Source organism: Salvelinus fontinalis, chromosome 10, assembly GCF_029448725.1.
Source record: "Salvelinus fontinalis isolate EN_2023a chromosome 10, ASM2944872v1, whole genome shotgun sequence".
Taxonomy (NCBI): domain Eukaryota; kingdom Metazoa; phylum Chordata; class Actinopteri; order Salmoniformes; family Salmonidae; genus Salvelinus; species Salvelinus fontinalis.
Window position 1 is genome coordinate 35,245,839 of NC_074674.1, and position 13,344 is coordinate 35,259,182.

The 13,344-nt window shown below is 41.2% G+C and overlaps 1 protein-coding gene across 1 annotated transcript in view; it reads right to left on the bottom strand.

Annotated features, from left to right (window-relative positions):
* Positions 1–993: 993 nt before the first annotated feature.
* LOC129864091 (myosin-IIIb-like) overlaps positions 994–13,344 on the bottom strand; it is a 49,327-nt gene continuing 36,976 nt past the window's right edge. The window contains exons 19-30 of the mRNA XM_055936689.1: positions 10,540–10,625; positions 10,327–10,374; positions 10,130–10,177; positions 9,413–9,504; positions 8,851–8,949; positions 8,429–8,550; positions 7,495–7,688; positions 7,119–7,208; positions 6,555–6,720; positions 6,018–6,398; positions 5,157–5,229; positions 994–4,275 (exon numbers count right to left, since the gene is read on the bottom strand). Of these exons, the coding sequence (XP_055792664.1) occupies positions 4,268–4,275; positions 5,157–5,229; positions 6,018–6,398; positions 6,555–6,720; positions 7,119–7,208; positions 7,495–7,688; positions 8,429–8,550; positions 8,851–8,949; positions 9,413–9,504; positions 10,130–10,177; positions 10,327–10,374; positions 10,540–10,625 (1,407 nt within the window). The 3' untranslated portion in view covers positions 994–4,267. The remainder of the gene's footprint in view (positions 4,276–5,156; positions 5,230–6,017; positions 6,399–6,554; positions 6,721–7,118; positions 7,209–7,494; positions 7,689–8,428; positions 8,551–8,850; positions 8,950–9,412; positions 9,505–10,129; positions 10,178–10,326; positions 10,375–10,539; positions 10,626–13,344) is intronic.

The window sequence follows — 13,344 nt, forward strand, 5'->3', positions numbered from 1 at the left end:
CCAAGGGATGGAGGGAATATAATCTGCAAGGGCAACATAATATCACAACATTTCACATATGTGCAGAATCACTGCTGGATATTCTATGCTGGAATGTGGCCATTGCTTAATTTTTGTCATGGTGCAACAGCTACACTGTTGGATCTTTTATAATGGAAGTAAATATTGGGGCCACCATCTAGACTATTGCCTTGTCTTCAGCTCCACCACCTGCTGTGATGATATAATGACCCAAACAAGGTGTGTGGGCTACAGGCCTATATCATTATCATCCACAGTAGGGAGACAGAGAGCTAGTGGTGAGTTACAGTTAGCCCCTGTATATACTCTATATCGTTTGCCATTCTTTTCATACATTTTTACATACACCACTTGTGAGGTAAATCATTTGAGGGTTTAGAATGTGTGATGTTAGAGAGCGCACAGAAATCCCCTCCCGCTGACCTATTTGTTGCGTCCTTGGATGACTGACCTATCGTCGATCATAAACAATTTGCATTTCATCATAGTAAATTGGACGACCAATCCAACGCATACTTGGAAGAAGAAATGGTAAACTGCCTACTTAACTAATGAAATATGGAAGAATTACAAGTAGCCTATGAGATGTATGGTTATAAGTGATTAGAATGATCTAGGCCTAATTATCTAGGGTAAACATACAATGAGCTCACTACCCATTGATAAAAAATGCTGTTTGGTGTTTCAACCAATTAATCTGGTTGTCAGATCCAAACCAGTTTTTATTCTGAGCCAATCAGATGTTTTATTAAGTTATTGGCAGTTATGTGTAAGGTCCTACTAGTGGCTAATTTCAAAGCTGAAAAAAAAAATACTATGGTGTGGAGGGAAGACACATTTTCCGGATATTTACAGTACTTTCTCAGATAAGTGATCATACATAATTCAAAATGAAGAGATTATTGTTATGTCTTGTGTGTTTCATAACCACATCTTCATAACAATTCAATAATGATGAGACGGGAGACACGATTTAGTTCAACCATATATATTGAACGTGTTCAGTCTACAACACATAGAACCCCATGCCATGATGCTCTGCGGCACAACCCCAAGATGGATTCACTTTTCAACAGGAAAATAACATTAAACACAAGGCCAAATATACACTGGAGTTGCTTACCAAGATGACAGTGAATGTTTCTGAGTGGACTAGTTACAGTTTTACTTAAATCAGCTAGAAGATATGGCTAGACTTGAAAATGGCTGTCTAGCAATGATCAACAACCAACTTGACAGAGCTTGAAGAATTAAAAAAATAATCATGTGCAAATATTGTACAATCCAGGTGTTTTCACAGCTGTAATCATAGCCCAAAGTGACTCAAATGTATTGACTCAGAGGTGTGAAAACTTACAGTTCCAGTCAAAGTTGGGACACACCTACTAATTCAAGGGATTTTCTTTATTTTTTACTATTTTCTACATTGTAGAATAATAGTGAAGACAACAAAACTATGAAATAAAACATAAGGAATCATGTAGTAACCAAAAAAAAAGCGTTAAACAAACCAATATATTTTATACTTTAGATTCTTCAAAGTAGCCACCCTTTGCCTTGACAGCTTTACACACTCTTGGCATTCTCTCATCCAGCTTCATAGGGTAGTCACCTGGAATGCATTTCAATTAGCAGGTGTGCCTTGTTAAAAGTTAACAAGTGGAATTTATTTCCTTCTTAATGCGTTTGAGCCAATCAGTTGTGTTGTGACAAGGTAGGGTTGATATACAGAAGAGAGCCCTATTTGGTAAAAGACCAAGTCCATATTATGGCAAAAGCAGATCAAATAAGCAAAGAGAAACAACAGTCCATTACTTTAAGTCATGAAGGTCAGTCAATGCAGAATTTTTTTTTCAAGAACTTTGAAAGTTTCTTCAAGTACAGTCGAAAAAAGTATCAAGCGCTATGATGAAACTGGCTCTCACGAGGACCGCGAGGGGAAAGGAAGACCCAGTTACCTCTGCTGCAGAGGATAAATTCATTAGAGTTACCAGCCTCAGAAATTGCAGCCCAAATAAATGCTTCAGAGTTCAAGTAACAGACATCCCAACATCAACTGTTCAGAGGAGACTGCTTGACTCAGGCCTTCATGGTCAAATTGCTGCAAAGAAACCACTACTACAGGACACCAACAGGAAGAAGAGACTTGCGTGGGCCAAGAAACACGAGCAAATGGACTTGACTGGTGGAAATCTGTCCTTTGGTCTGATGAGTCCAAATTTTAGATTTTTGGTTCCAACCGTCGTGTCTTTGTGAGACGCAGAGTAGGTGAACGGATGATCTCTGCATGTGTGGTTCCCACCGTGAAGCATGTAGGAGGTGGTGTGATGGGTGGGGTGACTTTGCTGGTGATACTGTCAGTGATTTATTTAGAATTCAAGGCACACAACCAGTATGGCTACCTCAACCCCCGGGGGCGGCCCGTCAGGAAGTCCAGGAGCCAGTTGCAGACGGAAGTTTTCAGTGCCAGGGTCCTGAGCTTAGTGATGAGCTTGGAGGACACTGGTGTTAAACGCTGAGGTGTAGTCAATGAACAACATTAAATTAACACAGCAGCAAACTGTCACTGATTCGCCCCATTTCTGATTTCTTCTTTGGAACCTAAACCTTTCAGCAACTAGTGGTTTTGGTGAAAAGTGTCATTTCATGATTCCCACAATATCACCATACTTCATTTGACCTGGCCTGTCTGGCTGTAGCAGGCTGCGTAGTAAATTAAATGTTTGGACCTATCACACAAAAAACGTTGGCACCATTTTGTCCTCAATGTCATTTGCAAGAACAAAATATTCTAACCATTCTGTATATGAGTTCCACTGCTCAATAGTTTTATCAAACTGTCCAATGTTTCCAACAATTCCAGACATTTTTTGTTTCTCAATAGGCTCCTGTCATTCACTTCAATATTATCTTTAACCACGGCAATATTTTCCTCAGTCACGTGATCTTCATTAATTTCACTCACAAGTTCGCTCATCTAGCACTTTCCCGCTGTGACGTCCATCTCGAATCATTTGACATCCATGAGTTGTGCACAACGTATATCCATAAGTTTCACAGCAGCATCACATTACCTTGGATGGAGTAGATGGTGACAGGGCGAGAGCCAGAATCCTGAGATCCAATGAGATTTGGAGTCCTACAGTATATGGTCAATTTAGATCTATGGCCCTGTCCAATCTGGTTGATTTAGATCTATGGCCTTGTCCAATCTGGTTGATTTAGATCTATGGCCCTGTCCAATCTGGTTGACTTAGATCTATGGCCCTGTCCAATCTGGTTGATTTAGATCTATGGCCCAGTGAATCCTGTTTGCCTGATCTGATCATAGAGATCGAGGACTCATCTTTGCATCTGTGTCATTATAGTGTCTGACAGCACCAAAAGATTGACTCAAATAAATAAAGTACTCTCTCTATTTTGAAGTAGTTAATTTTCTTCTTCATGATTGGCTGATCGCTCCTGATGACCCGGTTGGACATGACTCCAACAGAGTCACCAGGATGCATCAGCCAATGAAGTTGGAAGTCCCACCCAGTTGGCTACATTAAAATGGTGGAAGCCCTCAATGGCACTGCCCATGACAACATGGCCTTTTGGCAAATAGAGGCCTCTATGGTTTTGGGCCCGGTATTCCAAAAGCATCTTAAGGCTAATAAATTAATCGTTAGAACTATAGGTCATATGATTATAAGATGAACTTAACTTTAAGATGCTTTTGGGAAACTGGGCTGTGATCTGTCTACTAATCTGAATATCACTGGCTGCTAGTAATATCTGTTGAAGCCCAAACCACTCCTCGCCACAGGTCTGCAAGCATATTGGGTGATTTAAAATAAAAAATAAAAAAATTAAACCAAAAAAAATACCTCACTGATGACTGATATGGTGAAACTAAAGAAGGAATGCATGGCTGTGGCCTAAGCTTTTTTAACTGCAGATTTTATTATTATGAAGAAAAAAACTTGACAACCAGATATCTAAAATGTAAAAAACACATTCAGTAAAACAGTGAATGTAAAATTCCCACTGAATAATTTACATACACACATAAAACAATATTCAGAAACTTAAATTTATATTAAAATTGTGACTACATAAAACACTAGTAAAACAAGGAAGTATCTCCTTACAATTTGTTTATAAAAACCTGGTTAACGCTTGACAGAATAAGGTCCAGTTAACTCATTCTGACAGGCAAAAACAACAAATAGCAGCTTTGAATGAACTCCCTCCATCACATGGGTTATGAATCTGCAACAAACAGAAAATAGCATAAGTCAGTTTAAATCACTGCTTGGCTGAATATTCTACACGACAGAGACATGTCTGGACACAATATATTGCACAATGCCTTGTTGAGCCCTGCTGGCCAGAACTATGACTAGCAACATTCATACAAATTGTTAAAAGGTTTTAAAAACAATTCTAATAAATACAACAGTTGGCCAATGGTTTACCAATGGTTTACACCAAAACCGTGCTCCGTTTAGGCACACCTGCACGGTCTAGACTGCCTCACTAATTACTGTTGTCACGTTCTGTTGCATAATTCAACAAGAGTGTCAATAGCGGGATACCCACTTGAAAATCAACACGCTTGGCTCTAGATTACACCTATCTATACATACTTTACATGGTTCGCAAGATCAGACACAATATCACTATAATTTGTGTGTTCATTTTCGGCAGTTGCTTTCATTTCAGCACCTCTAGTTTGTAAATATTTCAACTGTACAAAATTATAACTTTTTTAAATTTGTGAAAAAAAATGTACATCCATCAAAATAAAGTTATTTCTTCTCTTTCTTGTGATGTAAGTGTCGAAATGTGTTAAATCTCCAACGAACTTTAAGCATTTTTCTGGATGCAACGGGAAGACAAGGCATTCCATTGAGCCCATTTCAGCCATTACCGGGGTGGGTTTAACAGGTCATTACAAACATTTCCGCGGTCGTAACATTAAATAATTTCATTTTAGTCCTGCGACATTTTAGTCGAAGGACTAAAATGAAAGCAATCAATTCAGCGAGGTTTAAGTGACAAGTGGATTCTGCACCCCACAGAGGAAACAGATGGCTGAAAAAGACAGATCCTCAGGTGGGCGGGACATGCGCAAAGCTACTATGACCTACCTGTCCTCCCCCAGGAGGGTTTGGGTGTACTGTGAGAGACAGCGGTGCTCTGTTCCTGGACATCTGAAAAGTGCTGCAGACACAAGACAGAAAAGATCACAAATGCATCCACAATTCTTTATTAATGCAGATTAATGAACACTCGAGGCACAGTACTCCAGCATGAATTGTGTCAGTTTGGCTATGTATTCAGATAATCATGGTTCAGCATAAAAGTCAGCTCCTAAAATCAACCCTGATGTTCCGAAATGATCTGGGTTGGAAGAAAACAAAGACAGGGTTCAACCTACATTGTATGAATTCAAAAAGCCCATTTCGTAATAGTGAATAATGAAGTAGTATGTTGCGTCATGCCAAGTTTTAAAGAATAGGCCTACAGTGTAGCTATTTTAATGGTTTAACACCATATACTGACTGCTATCTATACACAGATGTAACTGGCCCAGTTCTAGCGATAGACCAGATGTGCCCAGCCAGTTCTATAGACCCTGACATCCCAAGAAGATGTTTGTGTCATTTCATTGAGAAATTAGCTGAAACTAAGAAATTATGATAGACTGGATCCAGCATTAAAAGGATACTTCAGGATTTTGGCAATGAAGCCCTTTATATACTTCCCCAGAGTCAGTTGAACTCTTGGATACCATTTTCATGTCTCTGCGCAGAGACATAAAAATGGTTTCCACAAGTTAATCAGACTCTAGGGAAGTAGATGGAAGGGCTTCATTGTCAAAATCCTGAAGTATCCCTTTAATACATAGGTCATTAAAGTCTAAACTATATGTCCAATCACCTTATCATTGAACATATTAAGTCTCCCATCTATCCACCCTCTTCCCTTTCCTCATCATTGCCTCTCACCTGTTGGATCTGCTGGATCTCCCTCATAGCCAATCGGATGGAAGGATACAACCGGGGAAAGGGCCTGCTCTTGCGGTCCCGCTCGCCCTCATCTCCCCACGCTCTTCCTCTCTCCCCATCTCTGAGCTTCCCTCTCAGGGCCTCTCCTCCTCCTCCAGCCTCTGCCCGGTGTCTGCGGTCAGATATCCGCCTGAGGACAGGGGGTCTCTGGGCCTCCAGGTCGGGGTTCTGCCCCGGCGGCAGGAAGAGCTGCTGGAACTCCAGGTGGACCTGATCCGGGCTCGACTCGCCCTCTTCCCCAGACATGGTGCTCCTGCGGTCGACCACGGCCAGGTGATCCAGGCCCTTCAAGTCCTCGTAGTCTGTGTTGTGGTCACATGTCTGGAACAGCAGACAGAATAACATTAGTGCATAAAATGTTTGATTATCCATTCTTAAATGTACAGTATTACACACAGGTCCTGCCAGAGCCTGTGCCAACGGTGAGTAAATTCGACAGGAGCCAGACCCTAAAGGGAATTTGACCCAAGTGCTGACCTGTCCACAGGAGGTGGTGAGCAGCTCGTTGAAGGGCTTGATGCCCACCCGGCTGTGGTGCTGCACCAGGTCAGGCAAGGAGGGGTGGGCTTTATCCTCCCCCAGGATCACATACTTCCCGTTGGACTGCATCTCGATCATGTAGTGCCTACATCGGTTTGCCCCCCTGACATCGGATAGATGGAGAGGACAGAAAGTAAAGGGTACATATCGGTCAAACAGGGTGAGGGAGCAAACAGGAGTTAGGGGTTTAATGTCTTATATGTCACGCTATAGCGTCGGGTCGTTTTCAGCACACTGTAGTAAAACAATTTAACAAAAAACAAAAATCCCTCTAATGGGACAAGTTCAGTTAGTACCTCCCCATTCCAATCTATATCAAAAAAGTTTACTGCCTACTGAACACAACCCTGTCTTCTGCTCTTGTTCTACTCGTCTGTCAACCCCTTTCAAATACACTTAACTGCACCCTTCCTCAAGGTGACCACTGATCTAATGTGATGTGATGAGAACAAGACCCAGTAGGGAAAGTCATTTGGATCAGATAGTCATCCTCAGTCTTACTTGTATGTGAGTGTGTAGCCCTCCCGGCTCTGTCCTACACGAATCAGGAAGCAGCCTACAGGCTTGTCCGTCATCAGATCCTCAGCTTGTCTGGAGAGGAGACATAGTGTGTTTAAAACCACCCTGAAATCTGACAGAATTAAGTCTGAAGTGTGTATTTCTATCCTCGTTGGTACTGGACAGTAAAACAAAGGCAATTCTCCCTCGTGGGGACATTTTACAGGTCCCCATGAGGAAAAGGCTATTTTAGGCTTAGGAGTTAGGGTTACAATTAGGGTTAGGTTTAAGGTTTGGGAAAATAGGAAATCAATTTTAGGTCCCCACAAGGATAGTAAAACAAATGCTGTGTGTGTGTGTGTCGTCCTGTCTTACTGACCTACGTGTTATCATGCCATGGAACCAGCAGGGGAAGGCACCGTTGCGGACCACCTTGCGGGCCTGCGTCTCCTTGAACCAGCGGATGTTGTCCATTCTCTTCTTGCTCCTCTCCCTGGCCCGCTCCTCTCCCCCCGCCTGGCCTATCAGCTCAGCCAGCTCACTGTGCACCTCCAGGTTGTCAAAGGGAGTGGCCTGGGAGAGACCGAGGGAACCGTATAGGGTCAATCTTAGTGTAGTTTAAGGCTCAGTTTAGGGTTCTATCAATCAGATCTCATTAGCCAACATCCGCATAGTGGTTGTTTTGGCGGTGTCGGAACTGTGTTACAGCTGTCCAATCCACAAGCAGCTCCTGGAATTATACCTAAAGCGGACATTGCCATTGGCTACATGGAATCGTAATAAGAGAAATCCCATGCAGCCTTGTTTACAAGTTGGAACACTGGAATGTGAGAAGTAATCTACACCTCGATTAGGCTGATAGAAATCCTCATTATTTAGTTTGAGTGTCATTATTTCTATATATCCTACACTTTCCCGTTCTGAACTTCTAACGTGAGTGGGACGGTTGGACAACTCCAACGCTTGATTTGATTGAATCTATGCCTTAGTCATCAGCGTGTAGGAGGGGATGTCAGAGGAAAGAGTGGGAGGGCGATTGTCAAAGGGTACAAGATCAGTCAATAGCAGGTTTCAACTAACATGCTGTCTATGGGCTAGCTAGCACCAGAGATCGAGAGAATAAACAGATTACTTTCTGAAAATTACTTTTCAGTTTCAAATGAATTAAAGGTTGCCAGGGTCTTGAGTGTAGAACCGTACCATCGAGGACCACTTTGGAAACAAGCATTTTAATTAATACTTTCAAGTGATACCCTCTGGGTCCACATTGTTTTTGTATGTCTGTTACCCAAAATAAATTCAATATGGCCCACCTCAAACTGTTTGTTGCGGGGCCGGGGGACAGGGGCCAGGTGGGCAGCTGTGGGCATGATGGAGCGAGGCCGGGGCTGAGGCTTCTTCCTCCTGGGTAGGGGCACGGGTGGAGAGACGGGCCCTGAGACACACACACAATACTGTTGATACAGCACTAATAGAGCTGCATATGGTGAGTGACAAGGATCCTTAACTTCTTGAGTGTTGAAATATTCAAGACATCAAACAGAAACGTCTTTGACAACAAGCATGTAGAGGGGTAGAGAGAGAAAGAGTTGAGGGGTAAAGCGATCAAGAACAAAAATAGAACAGTGGTAGGGAGAAAGAGAACAAGTAGGTGATTGGAAGGAAGGGCGATAGTTAAGCAAGAGTGAGATGAGAGGGCAAAAGTGAAAAGGAAAGCGATATTCCGTCTACTTACTCTTGTTCTCCTCCTCCCTCTCTCTCTGAGCCTGCCTCTGTCTGCTCACCTCCAACAGTAGGGACAGGTACTTCCTCCTGTAGCGCAGAGAGAGGTAGTCTGCAGAACACAGCAACAGAGACAATGTGAACAGAGAGCCAGAGGGGGAGAGACAGTGAAGAGAGATTGAGAGAAACATTACTACTGAATGACATGGTAAAGGACCACATTCCGACACAAAATGATGCAACAGTCATTACAGGCCTTGAAATCAAGATACCAGACAGTATAACAGGGAAACTATCATCCATCTAACAGGGTTGTGGGGGGTTGCAACACAAAGACTGCAGGTAGCACTTAAAACAGCAAGTAACTTGCTGATGGCAATGTCTGAAATACATCATGATGGGACATGATTCATCAATGTTAACTTCAATTTATAATAACCTAATCTACCTACCTGCAAGGTTTTCCAGCCTCAGGCCTGAGTTTAAAAGCAGTAACATCTCACAGAGGCCAATGAAGCTGTTTGACAGACATTTGAGAGATTATGTTCCAGATACTATTGATGAGTGACCCTTACTTTTCTGGATGACAAGTGCTGCTTTGCCCAGTCTCTCCAACAGCCTGGACAACTCCTCCTGGTGCCAGTACTTAAAGAACAGACGAGACGACCTGCCATAGTGAGAGAATGTTTGAACAATGTTCATAGATATTAAGTACTATTTGCAGGGGGAATTGTTGCATAGAGAAAGAAATGTTAAATTCGAGAAAGATTGAGATTACCAATTAACTCCAGTAATCATTAAGCCACATTCGTAACTTTGGAACAATTCTAAAGAACAGCAGCAGTAGAAAGCAGGCGCTGGGGATCAAGAGGGTGAAATAGTGTAACTGAGATAAAGACCTCTACTCAATATAAACCCTGAGCTGACCTCCCAGTACAAGCCAATGACAACGCTAACCTGTTAACTGAAGAATGAGCTGCTTTTGACAGACTGATTTTCACTTGACCGATTGAGTTTTATAAGACTTCAAATTGAATGTTGGACTCGACGAGTTGGAATCTGGGTGGCAGCTACCTAAATGTCTTGAAACTGACATCTTATCAACACTATTACCTCTAGCGTAAACACATGAAACATCTGATGAGTATAGCTTGAATGACATGCTTTGATGAACAGACAAATTATAAAAAATGAAGCTTTTTTTACAGGAAGATTCAGGAGTAAGTAAGTTGGTCTTCTAGGACTGATTGCCAATTCATTTAACACAACAAGAGCAACTACTGTAGACTTACCCACACTTCCAGCCATGTATCTCAGTAGTGTTGAGGATGGACAAGCAGCTGAAAAAGACCCACAAACCACACAGGTTACATTTGATAAGATGAAACAAAACACAGCTACAAAGATCTGTTTAATATCTCAAATGGACGTTGATGTATGTCTTTTTTTTTTTAATTGCTGGAATGAGAGCAAGTAACTTTATACATACCTTTCCTTGGTTAGTGGTAAATCTGGCTTGATCAGCAGAATGTTATATCTGAAGACAAAGAGAGTTTAGCATGCTACAGCTAAAATAAAATGGCAGTGTACAGAAATATCATGCATACAAATTTATGTGTTGGCCAAGATGACTGAGCCATTTCACAAATAATGCAAAGTTTGATAAAAATATATAAATTCACACACACACACACACACACACCTCTGAGCAAATTCTTTGAATGAGGGTCGCCAGGAGAAGCCATCTCTTCGTATCCTGATGGTTTCCAGCAGGCCGTTGTATCTTAGCTGGAAAATATTTCTTTATCCTTAGTTATCATTTGAATATGTTCCACACAGCCCAAACAGAATCAGGTGTTATTGATGGCCATATTAGAGACCTACTGGACTTATTTGAAACTAAACGCAATCTCAAAGCTGAACAGCAGGTGGCAATGTAACATAATGCACCGTTATGATGATGATGATGATAGGGGGAGTGATTATTGTTTAAAATGCACAAACAACAGATGGTCAAGCAGCTTCAGAATGATAACTATTTTGGCTATTCTTGAAATAGTCTTTAACTATTCTAGCTTATGGAGGGCAATAGAGCTACAGCACAGAGATCAATGATGAACATTGTAAAAATCTGTATATTATGCCACAATAACCACATACATGGGTTGTTCCATAAAAAGAGTGCCTTTTGCATGCTTTTGATATTTTAAGTAGAAATTGAGCACCAATATTGAATTGTAAAAGCCTGTTATATTAAATGAAGTGCCCTTTAATATAGACCACATGGAGAATTCAACAAATTAATAAAACATCCTGTAAACTTTTTTTTTTTTTTTTTTTTTTTAAGAAGCCCTGTATCACTTCCAGGAAGATTTTAACCCACTTAACCCGAACATGTATCCAAGTTTCATCATCGGAAAGCCTTGGTTATTTTGTTGCTTTGACAAAGTAATTTCTGTAGATTATTACTTATTTCATGTGATTATTGATTAATTTACATCTGAACTCTCGTTTTAATATGGTAAAACTATTTTTTAAATAATTGTTTAATAGTTAAATAAATCATACAGTAAAAGCAGGTGCACTGGTTTTACTCTTTTTGGCCATTTCCTGGTGTTTTGTGGAGGTAAACGGAGTGGACCGAGCAAAACACGTCAACCCTGTTACCCATAGATAGACCGGCTAGAAATGCTTTAAACTTGCATTCAAATGCTATTCCCTGTTGCACACACGAAGCTTCCATTCCCCCTGCCACAAAGGGATTTATTAATAATTTAAAAATAGTCAAACCTGTTATGGTCAACCCTGTTACTTTATTTGGCACTTCCTTTTCTTTCTTTTTTACCTCTTGAGATGGGAAAATTACTTTTTTTTATGAAGTTGAACATGTGCTCTTTATGACAGAATGTAAACATTGTGTGAAATAAAAAAATATTTACCAAGTTAGACATCTCAAAAGTCACCTTATTGGTGGAATGACCTACATATGTAATGAAAAAGACCTTAAATCAGCTTTAACACAGACTATTCACAGTAATTCATTAACAATAGTTCCAGTTCGACTATTGTCCACCCACCCGCCAATACTGCATTGTACTGTTTTATCAGTTCAGCCCTAGACAAACAAATTAAAAAGCACTACAGATGAGGGGAGGCGAGGGAAGAAAGTCCCCTGGTGTCAGACTAGACAGCAGTATTGACCGGATTCATTGTGCCATCAGGGCTATACTAACCCTCCCCTGGGGCCAAATCCACTTCCACTAACCTAGTACCTAGACCAGGGCTTGCAGCAGAATGAATCCGTTGGACGGGCCTTTGATTTAAATAGGCGTGAACATTTTTTCACAGAAGATTTTAATTTCTCAAAATCATTGTCACGTGGTTAATCATACAAATCCTCAAGTAAAATTATTTTTTAAAAGATCAATTCAACAAAGGCACCTGTGTCTGCCATATGGACACATTTATCCATTTGCAAAGGAAGTTAAGTTGTGAGGTTACTGTGTGAGGTGAAGAAAACATTTGTGAGAAGCTCAGTTTATTAGTGGTGGACACAGTGAGTTAAGACAATCAGAAATCATACATTGCCAAATGGGCACTGTGTTTCTCACAAGTGTAGCAGGTTGTGAACTTTGCAAACAATTTTTCCACTCCGAGAAAGAGAACGTTAAATGACTAATTAATAGATGCCTTAACAAATTACTGTAACCAAATGACTGGGGATTAACAGTATATTTACTGGGCCTACTGGTGACATATGTAATGTGGAATTGATTACATTTTTTAATAAAAGATCAAAAGGGCAAACACACATAACGAAACCATGAAGGCACATGAATTGTCAGGAGACCACTGAGCACATTCTGGAGAAAGTATTTTGAATGTTTTTATTTAGAGAGTAGTAATTATAGAATTTTGGCAAAACATCCATTTACTTTAGGAGAAGCCATTATCCTAACAGTGCACTTGCCAACGTTCCTTTCGCAAGAGTCTGAAACCAGAGCTCTGTATATAACGACAAGATGCTCATGTCTCCACCCTAACAATGGGAGACCTTGTCCCAAAGGCGGGAACGCAGGCGACAAGCTTTAGGTCTGCCTATTATGCCCATAAAAACACATAGGGCATATTCTGGCGAGAGCGAGCCCTCTTGCTTCGCCTCTTCCCCTCTGCTGAAACTCTCTCACCGGAGAAAGCATCTTAGTGAGCGAAACAGCACCCCTCTGTCTTACTACATGTAGAAATAGTATGACATGCCATACTATTTTTGTCCAGACAGAATCAGATACATGGTCTACACATACCGAGACAGAAGGGCACGGTTTTGCTCGCTCGGATGCTTTATCTGAGATTGATGAGTCTTTCTGTCGGCGCGCATCTCTGTCAAATAAAGATCAATATGTTTTTTGGACAGGCAAGGAGGTACGGTAGGGCGGGCCCCCTATGGCCCTGACCTAGACCCTGTTACTGCTGCTGCTTAGTCAACCCCTGATTGCCATACTGGGGA